Source organism: Falco biarmicus, chromosome 2 (assembly GCF_023638135.1).
Source record: "Falco biarmicus isolate bFalBia1 chromosome 2, bFalBia1.pri, whole genome shotgun sequence".
Classification (NCBI taxonomy): Eukaryota; Metazoa; Chordata; class Aves; order Falconiformes; family Falconidae; genus Falco; species Falco biarmicus.
This window is the reverse complement of record NC_079289.1, coordinates 11,514,501-11,539,589: the sequence shown is the minus strand read 5'-3', so window position 1 is coordinate 11,539,589 and position 25,089 is coordinate 11,514,501. Positions and strand designations below refer to the sequence as shown.

The following is a 25,089-nucleotide window of genomic DNA, read 5'->3' as shown; positions in this document are numbered from 1 at the left end:
ACAGCCAAGTGTATGCTGAAATCCATGGAGTAGCAAAGAGCTGATCCTACGGCTCAGTACACAGCATGCATCAGCTCGGCCAGCAGACTTGCCAGACCTTTTATGCTTCTCCAAACCTCTCAGCAGAGGCTGTAATTTTGCCTGCTACTGCACATCGTAGCCACATGGCAATGATCAAAGGGCAACCATAAAGAAAACCCTTTAGGTCACGAGTGCATCTTGGGTATCACAAAGAACTTTTAATACACTTCTAATATTTCAGTAACGTATCGTGCATTTCTTCCAACTTGTTTAGCACAAGAATAACAAGCAAACTTTCCACATCCAAGATGAAGAAAAGGCTAGAGTACCCCATCTTCTCAGCATGGAGTGAAAAAACCCTTCCATGCAACCTAGGGCTCGCTTCTGTTCACTGGCGGTGCTGAAAGTCTTGGAAATTCACCAACATTTGAGATCATACAGTCCATCTGAGTTCCCTCCAGGATATATGAGTATTTCATTTTGCACGCTGATGCTGGAAAAAAGTTGATCTGTGTTCTTCAAGGCAGCAATTTTTGTGATGCCATCACTGCATTTCTTCAGAGGGGACCAGTGGAAAAAGACAGAAAGCTCCGGTGAACACATATGCCATGTTACTGGGGTGGGATCACAAGACCCTCAGCATGCACCACAATAGCTTGTACCAACAGCTGACCTAAAACCAACAAGCTATGAGCAACGATATAGTCCTTTTAGGCTATTATCTACATTAGGCAAGCCCTGCAGAGCAATGGCAGTGCATCTGTGGAGTAAAACAGTTGGTGCTGGGGACCCAGCACCCTCAGTGCACACATTTCAGGGCTTCAGCATCATGTTAGCTGCACTCCTGGCACATGTCTTCCAGCTCAAAGCCATCCAGAGGGAGCCTGGTCCTGTGCTGCAAGACCTCACCTCTTCACAGTGGGAACTGAAGCACAGTGAGAGGGGATGATCAGAAGATTCATGTCTAAGCTCATTTGTGATCTAAAACATTGTGTAGACATAGCCCTCTTCTGTTTACACGTAGTCTTGGGCTTTCTGGCTGTTTTACAAGGCTTCTCTCATGCTCCTCCACTAATTTAAGCCCCCTCTATGTAGCTAAGTCTCCCTGTCTCACTTTGACTTCAACAGGTTCTCTTCCTGCCTTGTTGGCACATCCCTGTCCAGAGGAATAGGGACTTTTCAGCCTAGACCTTACCAAAGAGCAACGTGCTGTAAGTGAGGACACTACACAGGCTGCCTATACCTGTGCTTGCCTGGCACTTAATAAGCAGAGACAGTGGCAAAGGCAGGCACAGGGCCATCACCAGATGGGATGCCGTTATGCAGTGAACATCTCTGTTGGTAGCATTCCCAGCCTGAGCATCTGAATATCTGTCTACCCTCAGGTTTCCTTGGCTTTATTAAAGAGGATGTTCCAAACTGATGCCAATTCTTTTTTTTGAACATGTGTATGCTCCTGTTTCTATCTATCACATGCAAAAGGAGCTGGCTTTTATCTCTTATGTGCTTTGGCTTTTGCATTTGATCTCCCCATGTAGTTTCTTTCCCTGCTGTGCAGCTAGACCTGGCAAACCCAACATCCAGAACCAGGGCTGCCCTTGGCCCTGCTCACATAGCACTTCACGGCAGGTTAACTGATGAGAAGAACTGAGGGTCAAGAGGACCTCTCCCAGCATTTGTACTTTGGTACGTTTACAGACATACCACCAGGCCACCTTCAAGAACTGTGGGTTCTCCAGTCATACATATTCCTGCTGCTTCAGATGTAACTTACCTGTCTTCAAACGGATTATTGCCTCTTGCCACTAGCTGGTATGAAAATGACCTCAGTCTTTGTTAAACCAGTGTTGTCTATGAAAGGTTTGCTGTGTATATGCTTTCAAAGTGGGAATTTAAATCCAGATGTCGAAAAGCATAGCTATAAGAAAGATTAACACCCCCCCCCCCCCCCAAATTTCTAAAAAAGCTTTTAAAAATTAACCAATGGGCATTTGGTATGCTCATGTTACAGCATGCTGGTTTGTTTGTATGTGTGAAAATGTGAGATCAAGAACGTAAGTAAGACCAGGTGAGTTTATGACTATGGTATTACTACCCATTTTTCCCTGATGTCATTCTTCTGAACTACCTAATCCTCAAAAACACCCGTGTGTCAATGTTGGCAACCTGCTTTAAACCATATATTAAAGCCATCACCTAAGTGCCAGGTTGCGTTTTCCCCTCCCTCTGGATTTTAACTCTGTTCATAAAGAAATAAAAGAAAAAAAGAAAAAAATGAGGAGAGGGGAAAGTAATGACTTTCTGTCCTCACACTATGCCCACAATCCTTGACTCAGTAGATATTTCTGCTCAAATGTTTCATGTTCAAATATAATTGCGTACTCATGTAAGCCATTTACTTCAATCAAAGCCAGATGTATATAGGATTGATCAAATTAAAAGGAAGTAACTATACTTATAATTGTAGGCTTTACAAGCATGAGGTTTCTCTGTGTGGTTGAAAACCTTGGCGCTGTGTTTGCATTTTATTACAGCACAGCTTTGTATCGCTGTGATTGCTCATGTTGTTACTCATGCAGATAAACATACATTTACTATTGGCAGTCCTGGTAACACCACTCTGTTATTAAGGTTGTATGATATTTCCCATTTTAAGACCTCATATTCAGCAGCTTATAGCTTAACCACACTTTAAACACTTGGTTAAATTTTCTTGGGAAATTTCAGGCGAAAGAGCCAAGCTGTTTCTGAAAGTCATGCTGTTTGTCAGATTTCAAAATGCTAACAATTTTCTTTAAAAATAGCTTTACTGACTCATACTTACGGGTGGGGACTGAAAAGTCTGGAAGAATGTGGCCTGTATTTCAAGGTGGTGGTTTCCAGTGACTCTCAAGAAAATTGTCCTAAAGCTGTAGATAACTGCGAGGAGTCAGGATCCTGGGCTGTCAGACCTCGTGACCGTTCGTCCCCCTTTCCCAGCCCTTTCTAAGCAGGCATGGGATCATCCTGTGGGGTCCCCGAGCCACACAGTACCCTCTCTTTAACTGCCGACAGCACTGAGCACACACTGCTGCCACTGGACTTGACTCGGACCCCTGGGAACACCCGAGTGCAAGCAGAGGTCCACGCTGTGGCTGCTTTCTGCTGACCCAGAAACCCAGTTTTGAAAGCAGACAGGTTATTGTGTACTCTCAGTGATGTCTCACAGCATCTGAGCTATCTGTGCTTTCTCCTGCAGGATAAGATCCCCATTTTGTCCTCCTGTTCAATATGCAGAGAGGTCAGACAGAAAGACCAGGCATGGGCCGATGAGCCCTGCGCCAGCTCCCCTTGTGGGGTGACACCTCTGCCATGGGTCTGCAGGTCTGCGCAGTCCCTGAGCCAGGTCCTTCCAAGTTGCTGCGGCTTTACCTGTGCAAACCCAGCAGCAGCAGCGCGGACACACTCCTAGTGCATACAAAGCATCGCTTCAGCCGTTCCCCAAACAGGGTCGTCACATTACCCCGTTCCCATAACTGGGGATGAACTGGAAGGTAACCAGAGGCAGAGTTTTGTTACTGGTGAACAGGGCAGTAGGCATTTCTATTGAAAGGATGATCTCACAACAGGAATCCTATTATGGAGGTTTGTGGTTTAGATGATCGATTTATGCAAATTACATGTAAATTAGACATGGTCCCTTTGATTTCTGGCATGTAGCCAGCAACTCTTTCATGTTATAATGTTGGGTAACCTCTGCTTGACTGTTTCCTTTTAAAATTAGCTATAAATCTGAACTTTCTCTTTCTCTCTCTTAATTTTCTTGTAAAGCACAGTAGGGTTTTTGTAAGAAAAAGGATGTTAACAGTACATGAAATCTGCTTTGTAGAATTAAAATTAGAGGATTTATTTATTAAAACAAATCCTATCGTTATGCTAAATCCTCTCTGTTCAGGTAAAGGAACATTATTCTCCAGAAACTTTAATAGGAGGATAATATCGTAGAAAATACTAGTCAAGAGATCCTGATGCTACTGAATGGGATTTCCTGCGATTGGGAAAAGGACCTTTGCATGGTATAGTTTTCAATGCTTCCTCCCCACCACAAAAGAAGAAACCTGCCATTTTCTTTCTTAAGATAAAAAATGAAGAGGTTTTGGGGTTTTTTTTTGTATTTTAAATGAAAGTCAGCTGCTAACATCTATGTCACCAAATACAATGGCTGATGATTCTTAAATGCACACTACAATTTGTGGCTCCGTAACTGGCATTTGCAATGCTGTTGGGCTCTCCGCTCTATGGAATTTAATTACATGGCCTTTTTGCATATGGAGGACACAAACAACAGAATTGCTTTCCCTGGTGGAAACAAAAATGCCCATGCCTTCTCCTTGTGGGCTGGGCTACAGTCAGGGCCCATTGCGCTGGAATTATGGCTTTATAACAATCCTTTATTTACATACACTGCTGAGGCAGTAAAAACAGCAAACAGATTTTTTAACGGCAGGCAGCCGAAACATCCCTGCAGGGCACGTGCCCCCTCGCCGAGGCAGGAACACAGGCAAGTTAAATCATTTCTGTGACTGCTTTCCAGCAGCGAATTATGTTGACATGAAAATGGTGCATGCCATTCCAGTAATAAAATGGGTCCAATCTTCAGTGCCGCCTGTTTCTCCCCCACCTCATGTCTCCCCTCAGTTCAAATTGGCAGGCATTGGCACTGCGGGGAAAAAAAATTACTGTAAAGCATTTTGTTCAAAAGGTTTCAATTTACTCATCATGAGATTGCTGAGCAATACTGTAAATAGATTCAAATAAAATCAATAGAAGGAGCTTCCTAGGATGCTAGGTGAATGGTTACCCTCAATTATTAAGTATGGAGTCTGAATCAAAGCTGTGTTATGTTCAGGTACATATTACAGATGTATTTCCTAGGGATTTAAATAATCTTGCTTAGCAATTGTCTCAGTGGCTGCAGCATCCTTCTGCCTCAGAATGATTTTCTTTTGTCCTCATTGTGCAGCACTCCTTTCCTTCCATTGGTAAATAAAGACCCGTAATGACACAAACAAGCAGCAACATTTGTCCTCATGCTGCACATCACATCCTGGCTTGCCAGTGTTCTGCTTCATTCCTCCCAACTGTCCTCCCATCTTCTCCACCGACAGCAAAGCCAATAGCATCCCTGACTCACCATTTGCCCTGGCATGGGAAAAGAGGTGGCTGAATCAAAGCCAAGGATCCAGAGGAGATGCTAGCTGAGGTAGCTTAGCATCTGAAAATCCAGATTGTCAGGGCTTATCCTGTAAGGGTTGGGTTATCCAAATAAGAAACTTATTTCTGACAGTCACTTTTGCTCAGATCTCACCAGATTTCAGCCTTGAAAACTAAACTATTCTCAAGTTTAGGAAGTTCCTAAAGTTTAGAAAAACCTATGTGGGGGAGGGGGGCGAGAAAGAAAATATGAGACCAAAGCTCAAAACAATGAAAAACAGAAATTATAATTATGGGTGCAAGGGAACTGCATGGACACATTAAAGCAGAAAGCCCTGGGACAGTGGTTAAATGCTCCACAGAAAAGAGTTTAGTGGGAATTTCCCTAGGGAACCATGACCAAAACCACCGACACTAGCTGGATGGAAAGCTCTGAACTTGCAGAAGACCCCTCTGCCAAGCATCCTCCCTTTCAGAGGAAGTTTTTGTCTGCCAGAAAACGTGAGCAATGCTGCCTGCTCATACAATATGAGGAACTGGAAGGGAAACCTGTACACTGCAGAAAGAGAACAGCCCCAAAGGCAATGTCCTACATACATGCCATTTGCTTTCTTCTTGCTAAGATGCTAACCGTTCTTACAGTCTGGGAACTTGTGCACTGCATTACTGGGTAGTAAGTCACTGGCACCAAATCATACAAGCCACCATATAACCACTGGATAGGAAACTCGAACATGAGCACAGTTTAAATCAATGCCCTATAAACCGCATAATATTACTTAGACCTTGAGGCACTCAGGCCTCTGAGGAAGCTGTAAAATACACTTCTGGGGGGGTTTATAATGGGGCCAAATCACTATTTTCCATGCAAACATATAATCAAATTACTCACTCACAAGAGGACCAAGGTGTTTCTGGACAGCTCTAATCATTTGTGACAGCTTCAGAAACAGAGAAAGGCATCAGCGCCGTTACATCTGTGATGGACGTTTGAAATCACCATCTTTGTGTACAGCCTTCGATGCTGTAAATGGATCCTGAAAAATCCAGCTGAGCATTACAGTAATTGTAATTCTATTGGTTTCTATAGAAATAGGATTATCCTAACAGCCAATAAATCAATTTCCTCCTGGAACACTAATGCAACGAGAAGGGGCACCATTTCACCGTTATTTATAGAGCAAACAGCTTTTACACAATTTGCAATACCTATCAGAGTTTTATAGAGTTCATGAGATTTTTCAAGCATGTTGCTGCATAAAACCATCTCTGGCAATAAATTATAGAGGCAAATGTGGAAGGGAAACGCATAAAGTAATGCAAAATATTTACCACCAGATGGCACGGCGGTACAGGTGCCGCCGTTCTGGCAGGGATGCCTCTCGCAGGCATCGGGGTAGAGGACGCAGCCCAGCTTCAACTCGGTCAGGCCAACCACTTCGGCAAAGCTGCTGCGCTTGTTTTGCAGTGGCAGTTCGTTGTTATTTAGGACAACTGAATCCAGGCAGCCCTGAAAGCCGCTCAAGACCTGCGTCGTCCTCTTGTCGGTCAGGCTGCGGACATTATCCACTTGGACCTGGGCGCCGAAGTAGACGGAGCTGTCTGTGCTGAGAGTCTGGAAATAGAGGGGGGCTTTGCGGCGCTCCACGTAGCTGTCGTCGAGGGACAAGCTCGTGAAATTGCGATTCAGCTCCAGGAAGACTGAATGCCAGCTTCCGTCATTAACGGCCCTGCCAGAAATTCCCAGGATTCCCGGGCCGCTTCCACAGTCCAACTGGAACCACAGTTTGCCATCGACAATCTGTGGAAAGAAAACAGAAATGCGCTTCAGGCACTCAGCCGTCTCGTAATATGCTCTCAGTGAGAATCTGGAAACCCAGAGCACTTCTAGACAGTTTCTATACAGTGTTAAAGCTGCTCTCCTACATGGCGCTACAACAGCAAAAAGCAGTGCCTCTGTCATCAGCAAAAAGAGTAAGGCAATAAATATCAGCTTAGAATTTGCCCAAAGCCAATTACTGCAGGCAAACTGAAAATATAGAAAAAGTATAGGTGCAGAACACAGGAAAGGACCAGGATGATAGGATGTCTCACTAGACAGGGCACAGACAGGAGGACTCATGTTCTGCTCTTGGCTCTGCTGCTGAGCAGTTGCATCTCTCTGAGCAAGCCCCACCATCCACCTGTGCGCTGCAACTCTGCTACTGGTGGCTGATGCTACCAAAAGGACGGTCAGGGGAAGGGACCACCTCTGAGTGCTTGAGAGGCTTGTGGCAAAGTCAACGGCCACTGCCTTCAGCTGGGGATGTGACGTGCTCTTCTCATGCACACATCTTGGACCTCTGCAACCTTTTGGACCATCTCAGTGAGGTGTGGATTTGTCCCTAAGTGTCGTAAGTTCAGTTTCTCCCAGTACAACAGTAAGAATGGTTAACCAAAAGCCAGTTATTTTCCAAGGATGCTACAGTACCTGCTCTGTGTATATCTCACAGATGATATGAGATGGCTCTTACTTTTCTTTCTTTGCTCGTATTTCATTAAAGGTTCATGGCTTTAGAGGGACTGTCAGGATTTCTCACTCTCCCTCCTGTCCTTCACCCACCTGAAGTCCTCATAAAGGGAAAATCTGTGCTACCCTGCTGGGGCAGGCAAAACGCAGAGTGAGGGAATAGGTATGAAGTGCTGCTTTCTGGATTAGCAGTTTACCCAAAGATTTTAGGTTTCTCTAACAGATGGCAGATAAGTTTAAAATGGCTGACAAGGCTGGAAATAATTTCTTATGACACATTAATTGGATTCAAGCTCTCTGAAAGCTCTTGCAATTATTTTACCTTTATGTCATGCTCTAGGAAGTATTTATTTCTGCAAACCCCATCTCAAGACAGTTCTGTCCCATTATTTATCCCCCTGAAAAGTTCAGGCGCCGTGTCCTTTTTCATCCTTCCCTGCAGCACACATTGTACTCTCACTGGTTTATCTGTAACACAACCCTACTGCTCTCCCACAGCAGAGCAGAGCTGCTGTAGCTGCCAATGCAAGAACCCCCCTGAGATTTGGGTTCATGCAGATGTAAGCATGCTGCATTGTGTCCATCTGTCTTTGGCCATTTTTGGCTGTTTCTGGCATGAATAGTCATTTGCAACTGTGCTAGCTAGAGGCATCCCTTGGCACATGTCTGAACTGGTGCTCAAACTCTTCTCCGCCACACTGTCTGATGTGGCTTGAAGGTAAATGGGATGCTGTTAATCTACAGGAGCAGCCTGTGCTGTTGTCACTATTAGCATTTTGCTGTCCTTGGAGGTTCACAAAACTACTTGTTGAAAAGCGAAGGGTAAAATCTTGAGCTCTGATGTTCTCTGGACTTCCTTCTCCTTTCCAGACCTCACTCTCTTGACCAGCTGAATTTGACCTGCGCTGTAACCTCAAGCCAAGTCACACTGGGCAGTTGGAGTGTAAACCACAGCACTCCACCGTGCTGCACCCACTTGGATGAGGTGGACACAGAGGTGCTAAGCATGTGACCAGTTCCCTATAGATGCCAGCTACCTACTTACTCTGCATGGCATGAGGGCTGTTAGAGGGATACACGTGTAGGAGCCAGAAGAGCAGGAATTAATCCCTGCTATGGGCAGCCAGCTGTCCTGAAGCCCTTGACCTGTAGGATGTAATAAAACTGACAAGAAATGAGGTCTATGATTGTAATACAACATGCTTGAGGAATGGATGTGGCTTGGTACTCCTACAACTCAATCAAAAAACCTAATGGATGTATAGAGAAATAAGTCTGGGTCATTTTTCGTTAAAAAATCTCTTCTTATAGGACTCAAAACTCAGCTGTAAACTATTTCTGTAAATTGAAATTGGGCCTATTAAAGCATCTGCTCAAGAGGAATCTCGGTAAACAAGATGCCCTGATAAATTGAGCTGGTTCCTCTCCAGAGACAGAAGCAATAGTTTCTTTTCTCCCTATGCAACAAAATAGTCCACAAAACCTGGAAGCGGTGCTCAGAAAGTGTGGTCTGGCTCAACAGGAATACAAATCAAACAGAAAAACACATACCAACATATTATACTTTGAAAAACAGCCATCATCGGATAAGCAGTTAACTTGCTTCTTATTCAAAAGGCTTTTTCCTATGGAAACTGTTCTACTGATTGTGTAAAATACATATACCTCCCCTAAGACTACTTATACCCTGAAGGATCTACTGCCTGCATGTCCATTACCCTTACTCACAGAACATGCTTTTCCAATTACCTTTATAAATACAACACCACATTTGAGCACCTGGGATAAATATTACAGCATTTGTATATGGGAAACAATGATCTGAAAGATTTGCCATTAAAATATGTTTTATACATCTTTCTCATCCACTTCTATTTCTTTTTACCAGCAGATGATCTGACATACACAGTAAATATATATTGTGTGAAAGGCTACACTTCCTTCCTTTTATTAAAAAAGCACTAGTAACCCGCACCTCAGGCTAGAGTAAAACACGGAAAGGATGGTCCGGCACTTACAGTACTAGCCTAAGATATGACAGATATGCATGCGAATCCATACTTTCCAGCACTCTTCCTCTGGGATCTCAAGCAAGTCATTAGTTTCAGGTCTCCGTCAGTAAAAGAGGGATAACGTCATTTCCCTACCTCACACCACTGCTTTACGGATACACACATTAAAGACCGTGACATGCCCAGATACCCCTAGCAATGGGACCATAAAAGTACTTTCATTAATCATACGGTCACAGGCCATGCTGTAGCAGGGCAGGGAGGAAATATTTGTCCCCTGATGGCCCCGTGCCTTTAGGAAGAGGAGGAAGCACAGGAACAGCCGGCAAGGAGCAGGAGCTGCAAAGGGCTCCTGTCCTGCCCACTTAGCAGCTAGGCTGGCTGGGCAGGGGCGAGAAGGTCCCTCCACTCAACCGAGCAAAATGATGTTTCCACCCCCAAGCATGGAGAATTCAACAGTTAATCCCTGGTGTTCCCATGATTCCTCCTAGCTGATGTGATGTCAGGGACACTGTTCAATCCTCAGAGAGGCTCTCTGAGTATAGCCTGGACCTTGGTACCAAGAAAAGCTGAACTTCAAATTAACTTCTTACTAAATGGGATACATTCAAGGAAATAGTATGGAAATCTCATGAATGGCCAATGCTGCTGTCCAGGATCAGCAGTTATTCAGACAATAACCTCAGTGGGATGACTGGTCTGGTTGAGGGCTGGTAGCCTCAGACTCTAAGTTCAGGACTGAACGGGTGGCACTGCTATTTTCTCCACCTATGTGATGCAACACAGCAGAGAGCTTGAGTTACTCCATCTCACAGCAGAGAGGTGCAGACTCTGCAGCCTCTCACCAATGCAGCCCACAGAGCCAGAAGAGACCCTCTGCACCAAGATAAGAGCAGAGAGACACTGCTTCAACCTAGCTGGGCAGAACATTCCCACCAAACTTCCACATCTCAAAGCTTTCTGGGCTTAGTTACAGTATCTCTCATTATATCTACTAGGACAGTGAGGTTAATGCATACCTAAGCATGTATGCTCTTACAGACACAAAATTCCTCACCTGTAGAGAAGTACAAAGAACAGAGAAGGCTCCAAAAGCTGATGCAATCTGTTACATTTCAACAGTTTCATTCAATGAGCAAAATGGAGCCAAACACATATTGTAAATTATATTAGAATATTAGCCTGGCTAAGATGTTTGGCTAACATCCATATTTGTGTATCAACATAGGTAATAAAATGATCAAATGGTTCTTCTGAGACCACCTTCGGCTCACACAGTCCATCTGCAGTCACACACCACGGATACAGCATGCTGCCTACTAATCTGTCTGGGGAAATATTTTGTTAGCCGAACTACATTTCAGGTTCGTTTGTGTAAAACGGTATATTTAATTAAAATATTACTCGTTTCAACTCCAGCCATAACTGGGACCATATCCAAGCTTCAGTCTTATCCAGCATAAGCAATGCAGCACGCATTAAAATGTATAATATACACTTAACTAAACCATGCAAAGTCTCACGAAAGAACATACGCTTGCCTTTTACCATTTAACAGCTGCATTTCTGGTATGATGGGAAAATCTTTCTTTGCCTACTTTTAATCCTTTAAATTTCAGAAAACTAGTTGAATGTCCATTATACCCCTTCAAAAATAAAATAATTTTTTTTTTCAGAAGAGGAGAATCCTCTTCTGCAATGGTCTCATAATGCCTTAGATTGTTAAATCTTACTTTTCCCAGATAGACGCTACATAGGAAAAAGGAAATGGTGATACTGTTTTCGGCACACGTAATCTTTTCAGAGGAAAAAAATAAAAGGACATCGACCTGCATCTCATTTTGCTCCAATTGTCTTAAAAGCAAGAGCACGCAACAAAAAACCCCCGTCAACCTCTCAAAATCAATGGATGAGTTACTTTATTTGAAACAGCTGAATAAATAACACCCTTATTATATTGTATCAATACAGCATAGCTGGTAAGCTTTCAGCAAAGTAGTAGACAAGCAGTTTGCTCTATGGAATTGATTATTCATCCAAGAAGGACACCATGCTATGATTATGAAATATTTCCATCCCTGGAGTTATCATGAATGTATGGCTCCCAAAATTAAGCTGGTCATTTAAACACTGAAAACCATATTGCAGCATTAATTTTTAAATAGACTGCAGTGGGGGAAACTTGCTTTAAAAAACATCAATGCCAGCATATGCCCCAACAGCCGCGGTGTTTTCTGTCCGTTCTCTCATGGGCTTGTACTATGTGGAAGATCAAAATTTCTTCCACCTCTGCCTTTTGTTGGAGCTCAGCGATGGTGCTGGGCCCTCTGGTGCTAATCCAGCAGATGCTTAAATACATGCTTAAAATTAAGGTATGTGAGCAGTTCCAATTGCCTTTAAATACAGGAAGTTAAGCAAGTGATTAAGTGCTTTGCTGGAGTGATGCCAGAGTACTCAAAAGAGCACAGGATCTCATCCTTTATCCTCTATTTGGAAAGCTTCTCCTCATGTTTAATTTAATTGAAAGCAATGCTCAAATGATAACAACTTCACGTTTATAGACCTCTAATTAATCTACTTAATGGCCTCATTTCTGAGCGCCTCCCTATCTCACAACATACGTACCTGGTTTAAAGAAGCCTTACCTCTGGTTTACAAATGAAAAAAACCATACGCTTAGAAAGTCTAAGCATAACTTGCTTGAAAACATCTGAGTTAGGGATCCCTGAAGTGCAGTTCATGATTCAGCTGCCATCCCTGAAGAGACCTGCTACAGCTACATCGCTTGAGCATCATGCCATTCATCTGCCATAGAGCACTGTTGTGAGACCTCAGTCTGACGTTCCTCTGCCAAATGACCTTCACAAACCAAACCGTAGCAGTTCCTGATCTTTTAAGTGATGCCATTCCTCAAAAAACACATACTGAATGTAATGCTTTACTTTTCTTTAAACCCCACGCTTATAGAAGCCAAGGGTCAGACCTGGGAAAAAGACATACCCACTGAAACAGCAAATCTTGCCCTACCTAAATCCAAGCATGAGGCTCTGGGAAGGGAATTCCCTGTGTTCTTCCCTGCTCAATGCATGGGAGAAATTGGAGGCTCTGCATCCATATATGACCCTGGATCTCACTCACTGGACATGAGAAGCAGCAGCAGCTGTGTCTGAAGCTCTCTACTAAATGCCGCATGAGTTGGGTTCAGATCTGGAAATCCTTTCTTAGAGCTAGGAAGCAAAACAGAGCATGACCTGGAGGCTCGCCTCTGGGATCGGAGCAGAGTAGCCGCAGCTGTTGTCACTGCTTCTTCAAGTATTATGTTTTCTTCCCAGTATCTTTCAAAGGAAAACGGTTAGGTAACTGAGTGAAATGGTGACTGAAAATATGTCATTCCTACCCCACAACTAAAAACTCAACCCAGGTGACTGCAGTGAGGGGCTCTCTTACTTATTTTTTTGTAATACCATGATTTTTAACTCTTTTGGTGGCAACATTTTCTAGCTTCAAATGCAGATCTCCACTCATTTGTCTATGACCTCACCTGCTGTACCCTTGAATCATGCCAGTTTTATACACCTAACTCTGAAAAAATAAATTATTCTATCATCATTCTAACTCCATTTCAGCCTGCCTCTGCATCATCACCTATTGTTTTTAAGTGGCACCTTCCACCAGGGCCATTTGTTTTTTCCCAAGCAATTTTCAAAATTACAGAATAGCAAACATTCCCTACTGGTATATGCTAAGAGAAATCATGACAAAGACTTCAAAGAAGGTCTTCAAGTCTGCAGTTTTGTTTGGGTTTATGGAACAAAAAAATACACTCAAAAGTTCAAACTGCATTTCTATGTGTCTCAAATTGTCTTCTACAAATCTGAACAATGCTGAGAGTCCCCAGTGAATGACAGACAGGATTCTTGTTCATGAAATATTTCAGTCTGACAGCTATAAAATTATTTGTTGCCCATTAAGAACTCATCTAGCCATTTTAACATTACCTAAGCATTCAGCCAAAAGAACTCTAAAGATTGCAAATACAGACACAAAAGGCTCTGAGCCATTTTTCCCACTGCTGAATTACAGGACATGGCCAAGATACAAAAATCAATGTCTTCATTTTGTACCTTAGAGGCCCTAGAAGAAATGCTACACACGCAGGCTCTTGGATGAGCCCAGCACTCCCTTTCCATTCAGCAGGTATTTGCCAATCCACGGAAACTCAACACAGAACAAAAATGCATTGAGAGCTTATCGATGAAATATTGATTGGATATCAACCTCCAGCTATTTCATGCCTCTCTCCACAAATAATCTTAATTCAGAGAGTGCAGAAATCTTCACATTCAGTAGGAGCCACATTCCAGGCAGTTGGTTTCTGGAATTAACTCGGTAGCAGTGTGAGTGTATCTTCTAACCACAGGCACGGACGCAGTGAAAGAACAGCGATTTCAGTATGCATTGTTTTGACTATCTGGTCATATAAATGGGCAAATCTTACATCTCGTGTAGATTTGCTTCTGCATGCAGACACACATTCTTATAATGAACAGCAGCCAGTGGAGCATTTTCCAAGTAAAGTATCACTAATAAGCTGCCTTTTTAGATTGTTGTTGTTGCTGCCATTGTCACAATTGTTGTTTTTCCCTGTTAGCATGAAGCAGATCATACTGCACCTTCTCAGTCTACAGCCGAAATGAGAACAGCATTTCTCAAACCAAGAGCCAACAAAAAAAACATATCATCAAGAAAAACAACTGCAAAAACGATATTTTAATTACCTTCAGAATTATACAGGGATTCGCTCTGGTGTACATTATAATCCCATTGCTTTGCAGGGTTCGCAGACGGAGAGCCAACTTGAATTCCTCTTTCTTGCTATTTTCAGAAACACGGTATTTAATGTAGCTATTCCCAGCAAAGCTGAGGGAAGTGTGGCCTGAAATAACCATTTTGAAAAGACACATGTTCTTTTAGTGACACATAAAATAATTTTGCAACTGTCAAGTTAATTAAAGAATTTATAGAGCTAATGTCTAGGAAGAAATAAATAAACCCCAACTTTGATGGGAAAAAAAGCTGGCACCAACTACAAAAACATGTTTGTGGTTGTTTTTTTTTAATATTTTTCAGGGGATGGAGGAAAGTCCTACTTCTTTTTACTTATACAAAAGAGAGGTTTCTCCGAGTATTCAGCATTGTTAAGGTTATATACCCCTGGAGGCACCTATCTTGACTCACTCATAACACAGGGAGTCAAAGACGACCACGCCTGTACATCAGGTAGTTGACTTATGGGTATAAAGTTAGCTGTGAGCAGATGCCATCCAAAGCCTTGCTATGAGTTCTCTGCAACCACTGCCCAGGACCACAGTGATACAGCTCAGTATCTGCTATGTTTTCATCAGGGAAAGAGCACGTGTCCTCTGTCATGCAGCCCTGGATTCACTGAAGTCAACAGAAAGCTCCACTTCACTGACTTTGCACCTGGCTCTTCATATCCCAGGGAACAACACAGCTGCAGAGAACTTACAAATGTCCTCGAACTTTCTATTTGGGATGGTGTCATGTTTTCATTAATAAAGATTGGAATTTTGGTAATCTAAATAGTAAGCAGAGGAGTTAATTATAAAGCTTTGCCCATGGCAGGAAAACATCTGGCATAACAGTCTGTAGGAAAAGTCCTCTTTTCTCAGCAGCCTGTTATACTGATCTGGGATTCAACCAAGTCAGTGGGAATTTCCCAATGGAAACTGGGTCACAGTCTCCATACAGCCCCATAGCTATGGAGAGAAGTATTTTACAGGGCTTATAAATAGACTGAGTGCCAGTGCTGAGAAGAGTTAAGCGGTACAACTTCTGTTGACTTCAGTGGCACCTACATAATGAGAAGGGCAGCACTTTCTTGTTCAAGTATATCCCCCTTTACCGCTGTGACATGCACCTGAACATTCTCCGAGCTTTCCTGGTGGGCACTGGCAGATGAAGGGTCTCCGATTAGCTTCATACCCCACACACTGCATGTCCCCTGGACACGGCTTCTCCAGACAGGGATCGTTAGAGCCTGGGCAGAGTCCTCCTGCAAGATGTTAAAATACTGTCAGGGATACACAATGTAAAGCATAATCTGCAGCAGTACAAGAGTAATGACAGACAATTATTGATCTCACACTTCAGTACAAGCAAAGAATGGCTTAATAATAATAACCAACCCCCCCCAAAAAAAAACCCCAGCCTTCACAGTACTTGTCCTTTGGACAAGTATGTAGCAAAACCATTACAGTTCTTCTTCAAAGCCACCCTAAACCCCATGACAATGTATTATAAAACCCAACTATTATGAGCAGTCACTGGTTTATAATTGATGTTGTGACTTTCAGGCCATTCATTTTCTCACAGTCTCCTGGGCAGGGAATTTAGAGATGCAAGAAAAAAAAAAAGACTTGAAGCTATGCGCTCCTTTTGCCCCAGCACACTGTCCCAGCACATCCATGAGAAGCAGATTTAACAGGGTAAAGCTCCCTAGGAGGCAAAATAAGAAAAAGCCATTTCTGGGCTACAGGGTGACAGCTGGACTTTTCATCCTAGTACTGCACAGGACGCGCTGCCAGCCTGACCATATAGCAAAGGCAAACTAGCCCTGTCCCCATGTTCCTCCTGACATTTCTGAGATCTCACATCCTATTGTGTACCTTGTCCAGGCTGCCAAAACCTATCCTCCTTTCTTCTGGATGTGATTACACAAGTCCCATTGCATATGGAATTGCATAGTGGACTCATGTTGCTACAGAGTGAGAGCTGGACTTTTCATCCTTGTCCTGCACAGGACACGCTGCTGGCGTTGCAGTAAGCCAGGTGCAATTAGGAACCTGGTAGATGCCGGGTCAGCTTCTACATTTGGGTATCTTGTGCGGCTGCTAGGAAAGCAGCCTTTAAGTGCAGGGAAAAAAGGCACTCCTGCCCTTGCTTGTGTCGATTTGCAGCCAGAGCTCAAACAGAGCGAAAGCCAGTTGCTGGGAATGGACAGGTGTCTCTTGTTTTGCTTATCAAATCCATTTACTTAATACATGCAGGTGATCATTTTAACAATAAAAAGTCAGCACCTTTCCTACCCATCACTTTCCGAATATTGGCAGTTCCTGTTTATTGCAGGACCCTTATCGTATTCAAAAACTATTTTTTGAGCATATGTATTTCATTTACAATTTATAACGGAAGAAATCAACCTGTCATAAAGTATATCTCTGAAAATAATGAAAGAAAGAATCTTATTGCTCTCACACTTTAGTACAAGCCAAACAGGGCTCATAGTAAGCATTGCTGAAATTACCTGGCACTGTAAGTATTTTCTGGAAAAAGAAAAATTACCACTGTAGGTTTCAAAGTGGACATGGGCTGACTACAAATGTGGGAATGACTGTAAATGTCTTGCTTGATGTACAGCACAGTCAATTTAATCTTTAACATCCTCGCCTCCTTTGTCAAACATTTGTTTGAGAGGTCTGTGCAGTAAACGATTTACAGTACTGACTGTAGCACTGTTAGAAAATGATGCATGGAAATCTTTATTAATCACTTTAGTGGGTAACATTAACAGGAATAACAGCTGCAATATACAGTCACACTCTTAGTCTCACAGAACTGAGAAACAAGTGTAATTAAGAGGGTTCTACACCACAGAACTATGTTCTATTTAAATGTAAGGTCTACAAAATTTAACAGAGAATGTGACATTTTCTATAGTTTTGGGGTTTTTGATTTTTTTTTGTTGGGTGTTTTTTTTAGGACCCCCCCCCCCACATTCTTGGAATTCAACTGCAAGTAACAATTATTTCTGAAATTATAGCAGGTGGTTAAATATTCTATAGGCTGCCTTGTATTTTCTACTTGGTTCTTTCAGCTGTTTTAATTCATTGTTATGTGACAAATACACAGTATTCTGCTGTACGCAGAGCATATCTCTTGTCTGAACACCCTTAAACCTTTTTTGAGGCTGTAATTCAAGTGAGCCTCTGCACAGCTGACAGACAAGTCATTTGGACAAAAGCCCCACAGCTCGTCAGTGTGCAGAAGAAAGGGGCACTGAGATTTCCAAATGTGGCTTCACAAATTTTCAAATCCCCTGACTTACCACTGTATCTTTGACATGAAGCAGTAAAGCAATAGCTTACTTTGTTATCCGTCTCTGCCGGTTTCTTCAGCTGATTCAGACTCTGATTTGTACTTCAGAGTCATCCTTTCACAGTCAAAAAATATATGGAAAGGATCTAACGTATTTAGTGCAACTGAGGAGATCACTAAAGAACTGCTTACCCTGGCAGGCCAAGAATAGTTCTTCTGGTAAGCTACAAGCAAATCAACTTTTTATTCATCCTGCTGCAGCAGGGTTTCATAGCTGTCACAAAATTTTTAAAATATTCAGACTTGGGAAAAGAAATGCTTTATGCCTGTCTGTATGGTTATAAGTACATAAGCTACAAATCTGCATTATTGCATTGCCCTAGCTAACATACATTTTCAGGCTGATTTCACAACTGTGTGGAGCAAAATTGTGAAATTGTTCAAGGTTCCGTTGTCCACATCAAAGATTTACAGCCCGAGTTTAAATAAAATTATTCTGATGTTGCATCTCCACTCCAAAGAGCAGTCTATTTACCATCCAAGAAGAGATTCAAGGCATATATATTTGAACTGATCATTTTTTTTCTGTAGGCAAGTCCAGACAATTTGTGGCATTCCCTTGAAACTCGCATTACTATTAATAAAGCTGTTCTCTACAAAGTATCACAGAGACACATGAGCTAGCATCAGCCAGCGCATAGCAGGAAAAAGTGGAATAGACCCACTTGATCTTGACAGATCATCCTCTTGTTTAATTCTCTAAAAGAAGGTAAAGGTATTACAATCTCCCTAGTAGTATACTGAGGAAGAAAATACTCTTCCATTGCAAAATGAGACATTTATTTAATTCATGTCCCTCCAAAGAAGGATCACTGTAAATATATTTTGAAAATTGAGTGCTGCAACAACTTTAACTTTAGCCTTGTAATATTTGATGTTTTTCTGTAAGCCCATTCTACTGAATCTGAATGAATATTTAAATAAGAATCTTTTTCTCTTGCTGGCAGAAGACAGCTCGAAAGGTGACTCCTGAATGCCACAGTCCCAGAAAGCATGTAAAGCAAACTCCAAACTGTTACTTTTAAACAATCTAATAATTAAGTTTAGTGGGGAGGGAAGACCATCAACTTGTGAGCTGCAATTTTTTTATTTTTTTTTTAATTTTGGAGCATAGTGACCAGGTATTGTAAGCAATGATTACTGTATACATATCAGTGCAGACAGGGCAAACTTGTTTCTGCACAAGTCGGTTTCAGTTAGTCCAAGTACCCCTGGAAAACTTAGTGTCACACAGTATGTCCTAGGGAATCAGATTCTCCCCCAGTTTTAGAAGAACCAAGACATTTGAGTACTTCCATCCACTCCTCGTTCACAGCTTCACATAAGACCCAAGTGACAGACAGCAGTTCCCACTCACCCTGATTATTACAGTCATCCCTGGCTTCACACTTCAGCTTCCATATTTTATACCAGCTTGTGCATTCTCTGCATGGGCCTTAAAATGGGGGATATTCACAGGGAGAAACATTCGTCCTTACACAAGTGCAATGTTAAAAGGACTACAGCCAAATCAAATAATGAAATTTATCTGCAGTTTTTTGTTCCCAAGCACAGACAGGACACCACCACCTTTTTCAATATTCCTGGCTACCTTGCAAGGAGAACTCAAGGCTCATTGGTAAGTGTGTGTGCTTCCTGAAAATGGGAAAAGCGGTGTTGGACACATAGGAATTGGGCTCCTGATGCCCAAACCTGCAAAACACCCAGGACTCTTTAAGAGGTAGTGTGTGCTCAGGGCACAAACCACCTCTGAAGATTAGGTCCTACATTAATAGCAGATCATCACAGCCTATGATCTCCTTTTTTCAGAACATTCACAAAATGCTAGAAGTGGCTCCATAAAGTCTGAATTGCCTGGTTGCATAAGAAAGTGGTCCAAGGCTGCCATTCACTTGATTAAATAATGTGGATGTGAGTGTCTGCACCTTTGCTGAACACTTCTGGGTCTATTAGAAAAATTCTTTCAAACTATTAAGCCAGAACCATATTAAACACTTGAAATGGAATTCATCTCATCTAACTTTAGGGCATGATTCATCTGACTGATTTTAGACATCTAGGGAGAGATGTATCACATCATTAAAAATACCTCATTCTTTTCACTGTCTGCAAATGGGGCCTGGAGTGACCAGTTCAGATGTAGATATACACCCACATTTGTCAAGATGATTTCAATCTAGCCCTCTTCCATAAACATACCAAGGTAACCTCACTTTTGTTAAGATTATAATGCAGAACAACTCTATCACAAAGCAGTCCCAACAAAACCTGCTTCTTCCCTGCATCTTTGCCTCAACAAAAAATAATTACTTTTTGTTACTAAGAAATAAAAATACAAAATAGATTTTTGCTTCTGAAAAATGAGAATGTCATAAGGAGTATTTTACATGAAAATATTTATGCCAGTCCTCCTATATTTATTTCCCACAAGCATTAGCAGATGTTTGCATACCTCGTGCCATGTGATGGGAGATTGGCAATTGCATAGCCCCTATGGCCACGCTGAAACAAACCCTGGGCTGTTACAATATTATTCACACAAACACAAGCAGATGAGCCAGAAATCTAAGGAAACCGTTTGTTACTGGAAAACTCTTTAGTTCAATTTTATTGATTTTAAAGGCTTAGATTGATGCATCTGAACTTTCGAACTTCTCCTTCCAGAGCGGAGCTGCTGAACCTCCGAAGTTTACCCACTGCCTGCTTTACAGTCTCCCTGAATTTTCATGTTAGATAACTCCATTTGCTCACAAACGTAATCTAGGTAAATTATGCACAGCTGGCATGCATAAATTGTGCATATCTGTGACATCTGCCAGTGGGAAAAACACTCCAAGTATGATACATATTTCAAGAACGAGTGAATTAGTTCAAACTCCAGCTTTCTGGGTCAGAACTGAATCAGATCTCTGGAAACATATGTGATATTTTAATAGCTTTGTCATAATTCAAGCTATTAATATTTACTGGACATGAAACTATCCTGGTAACAAAGGAAGTACAATACTTTTATTATACTGATAATATCTTTCTAATGCTGTCTTGTTAAACAAGCCAAAATAAATTTATTCTAGTATTTTGTGTGCTTTTTCCTGTCTTGATGCATTTATGGGCATGTACAAGAACTACTGATCAAAGAAGCAGCTGCATTTTTCCAGCTCTTTTACTGGCCCTAGCCTTTAGCCTTCATGAAAGCAAAACTATACATACATTCTCTCATTAATATACCTCAGAAGTCTGTGCACCTCCTATGTGATAAAACACAGTGTGTGCCTGTGTGTCTAGCTAAACACCAGGGCATTTCTTGTGGCTCCTTTAATTAAAAACAGTGGAAGAAGCTGAAGCATTAACTATTGTTGAGAAGGGCAAAGCATGGATCTTCTTACTTCCCCCTGAAACCAGCAGCTCTGGACATTTTTTTTGTTACAGGCTGGATGATGGGCTAGACGTGCACAACCCCACCCCAAGTCTTGCGGCTCACCCACGGGAAATCAGCACGTAGGGGCTCAAACAGGAGCTGTGGGAACCCTTCCAGCTTTCCAGCTGGACAAGCTGCCTGTTGCAGCTCCCCACCCAGCAGCCTTCAAGGCCATGATAAATGGTCCAGAGGCTAGGGACCACAGACGGTCTGCAGAACCACGCTGCCTTTCCGGCAGCCTGCCATGCATTTTGAGGATTGACTGGTACATGACAGAAAAATTTGGAAATCGCTGTCCCAGCTGAATTTTTGTGTTTCCAGTGCAAACTTGCTGTGCAGGGAGGAAAAGAGAGGGAGCTGCTGGATCAGAATTGTTACTGCATTGCAAAGTCCTTTTTTTTTTTTGGAGTTAAGCTAAGGGATTATGAGGCAGATCCACTTAGTATTAGTATCTGGAGGGAATAATACATCATTATTGACTTTAACAGATAGTGAAATGAAATTATAAACACTGAAAATTTTGGCTGCCAGAAAACCAATTTCTGACAGCGAGGGCTATCGCTATCCCCATGGAGATGAGGATTTGTGATTTCTTGGTATGAAAATGAGACAAAGCTGTGACTGAGAGAATATAAAAGTGCTCTGCAGACAGTGCTCCTGTTCTGGCTCCTGGACTCATCTGGAAGATATTGCAGCATTGCCTCTCTTAAACCTGCAAAAATCCTTTATTTTAGAGCCTTTCATGTGTAGCAAAATGATGACTATTGTTATAAGGATACACCTCTCTGAAATTTGCAATGCTATTACTTAAAAATTGACCAGACTGTCTGCTCTTGAATGTACATGAAAATACCTCACACGCAGAATTCTGATAGTTTTGCAGAACTGAACTTCTGTGGCATTATTATTCACATGCTGCAGGAGACAATGATTTCTGGTTAAGTTTTATGCAATTTATGCCTATTTTCATCCCCACTGCAATCGATGGTAAGACACAAAGTCCTGCTGACTACTGCAGAAACAAAGGTTGGCCACTGAGAGACACAGCTGCTGAGTTCTTGTACCGCTCGGGGTGTGTGCATGTGTGCTTAAGGTGAGGCAGGCTTAGATGTATTGATCTTACAGCAGCTTTTTTCTCTGCTCTTAAATGAAGTGGAATGAGGAGCAAATAGCCTGGCAAACAAAAGAAACAGAACTATTATTATAATTGCCTGAGGTTTTATACTCCAAGTGCAGAACCATAAGGAAGATTGACTCTCAAGTCTATTTGTCATATATGCCCAGGAGAAATTTTTGCTGAAGTGTGGAGAAGCCTGAAACTCACCTTGTCGCCTACGGTAGCATAAAAGGTCAGGAACAGTGCTTGTAAATAAAATACTTCATTTGTTTCCACCCCTCTCTGCAGCAATGGGACTGGAAAAGGCCTTTCCACCCGCACTGCACCTAAGGTCAGGGGTCCTTTTCCTTGGACACTGCTGGTGCATCACTGAAGATCAGGATGTTCTGCTACGACCATACCCTACGTTTGTTCCAGTGATGGCACCAACTGGGTTGGGAAACCACAGCCCTCCCTCTCCCTTCCTCTCCCACCCCTTTCCCTCCCCTGGAAGCTGGTTGATGGGTCTGATTGCAGAGCCTCCAGGAAAAGCGGTCTTTGTCGTGAAAGGCCAAAGTTCATCAACTTCCATTTACATCAGTAAACACGAACAATTCTTCCTGAGCCTGAGAAATCAATTCCCACAATACATCAGCCAGTCGTGCTTTAACGGACTGAATTGAAATGCCCCTTCTAATCTGCATCAGAGGAATAAAACCTATCCTATCGCATAATGCGCAAAGATGGGAGAGGAAGAGGGAGCGGTACTCACCATTGCACATGCAGCGCACATTCCTGTAAAAGCGGGGGCACACAAAACTAATCCGTGCCGTGCTATAGGTCATCAGGGAATGCGAATCAATAGACAGACTTTGCTCACAGTGTTGTTCTTGACAATCCAGTCCAGAGCAATTCTTCTCCAAGATAGCAGAAATACGAATCACATTTTCCAAGTGTCTCCTCGCATTGGTAAGCTTCTGAATCAAATAGGCAGGCTTATAGAAACCACCGTTGTGCATCTGAACTGCGAACAGCATGTCGAGCTGATTGCCACCCGCCACTGGCTGAATACTGATGATGTGCAGACTGTCTTGTTTCTGGGAAAGCACCGCGTTTCGCAAGGTGCGCCTGAACCCGTGCATGTGAAGGCCCACAAAGTCTTCTGGGGACACGTTCTCAAAACGGATGGTGACTGTGTTCTGCAGCATCTCTTGCAGCAATTGCTCGACGTGGACCACAACATCGATGGGTACCTGGAACCGGCCATCACTGACAGAGACATTCAGGACATACTTGCCGTTATCCAGCCCTCCAAGGGCGATGATCTTCCCATCATGGCTGTTGACCTTGAACAAGCTTTTCTGCTCTGATTTTAGTGTATATGTGAGGACATCATACACATCCTGATCTGTGGCATGAATTTTCCCAATGACTCCCCCAGGAAAATCGTCTTCCATGGTGACAATGAAAATCTCCAGTGGAATGGCCGTTGGTTTGTGAATGCTCTCTTCGATAACTCTCACCTGAACGTAGGTGTGGGAAACCTGCTGAGGCTTCCCAGAGTCCTTTGCCTAATGTAATTTGGAAAAAAAAAAAAAAAAAAGAATTTCACACATATAACACAGCCAACAACCATAACTTCTTGCTATATATATTTTCACAGCATCAGTAGTTCTGAAGACCTCTCAACAGAACTTCTCAAATGCATTTGCAAAATACATATGTAAAGAAACATCTCAGCCATTTCTAGCAGTGGAACTTACAAACTCTTTAGAGAAGCACAGATATCTAAGTGGATTGCAGAGAGAAATGTGTCAGCAGAATGTCTTACTACTCAAACCAAAATGTTCCCAGGATCCCACTGCTATCACTTGTCATCTTCACTACGCAGCCATTTGAATGTGGTATATTCTGCACCAAATGGAATTGGGCTCACTTCTGCCCTGGAAAAGAGACTTAAGCACTGTGAAGTACCAGCAGCAGCTTCTGCATTGCTTGGGGTGCTCCAAAGTGTTTCAGACCCTGCTTAGTTTGTGTGCATGTGAGAGTTCAGAATTTTTTTACAGCGCTCTGTACTACTTTGTCTGAAGCGATTGAGAAACATGCTTGAGATAAATAAAATTTATCACCCTCCAAAAATGAAATAGGGTGCTTGTGCCGATACTAACAATAAAATATGAGAGCAGCACTGCACTTGGACGGATGACTGTATGACCCAGAGCACGTATGATAGCATCATTTGCACTTCTTTATAGAGAGTAGAAGAGCAAGTACGACAAAAAAAACAGGGTCATCTTGACAGAAAGGTGTGCAAACTTGAATCAGTGTCCTTTCCTGCACTAAGAAAAACGTTTCATTGAAGTCACTATTAAGATATACTGCTCCACATGTTTATTTGATCCAGAGAACGGAAGACTAAGCAACCACTGGGCAGAGATCTAACAAACATTCAAAGATCGTTGCATTTGGACAAGGGGAGGAAAATTTACAAACTGAAGAAAAAAAAAAAGGGCAGGATGGCAACAGTAATACAGACATTACTAAGAAAGGATTAGTAATTCTTAGACACTAAAAATCATTCAAAAGGACTGGCTGGAGTATTTTAAAAAGATTATGTTTATGTGCACACACACATGCACAGACATTACGTCCCATTCCACTT

The 25,089-nt window shown here is 42.4% G+C and overlaps 1 protein-coding gene across 6 annotated transcripts in view; it reads right to left on the bottom strand.

Moving 5' to 3' along the window:
- FAT3 (FAT atypical cadherin 3) overlaps positions 1-25,089 on the bottom strand; it is a 419,023-nt gene that overhangs the window by 20,541 nt on the left and 373,393 nt on the right. For all 6 annotated transcript variants that reach the window (XM_056328389.1, XM_056328383.1, XM_056328385.1 and 3 more), the window contains 4 exons: positions 23,200-23,998; positions 15,677-15,811; positions 14,514-14,671; positions 6,547-7,015 (listed from right to left, as the gene is read on the bottom strand). In XM_056328389.1, coding sequence (XP_056184364.1) covers positions 6,547-7,015; positions 14,514-14,671; positions 15,677-15,811; positions 23,200-23,998 — 1,561 coding nt within the window. The remainder of the gene's footprint in view (positions 1-6,546; positions 7,016-14,513; positions 14,672-15,676; positions 15,812-23,199; positions 23,999-25,089) is intronic.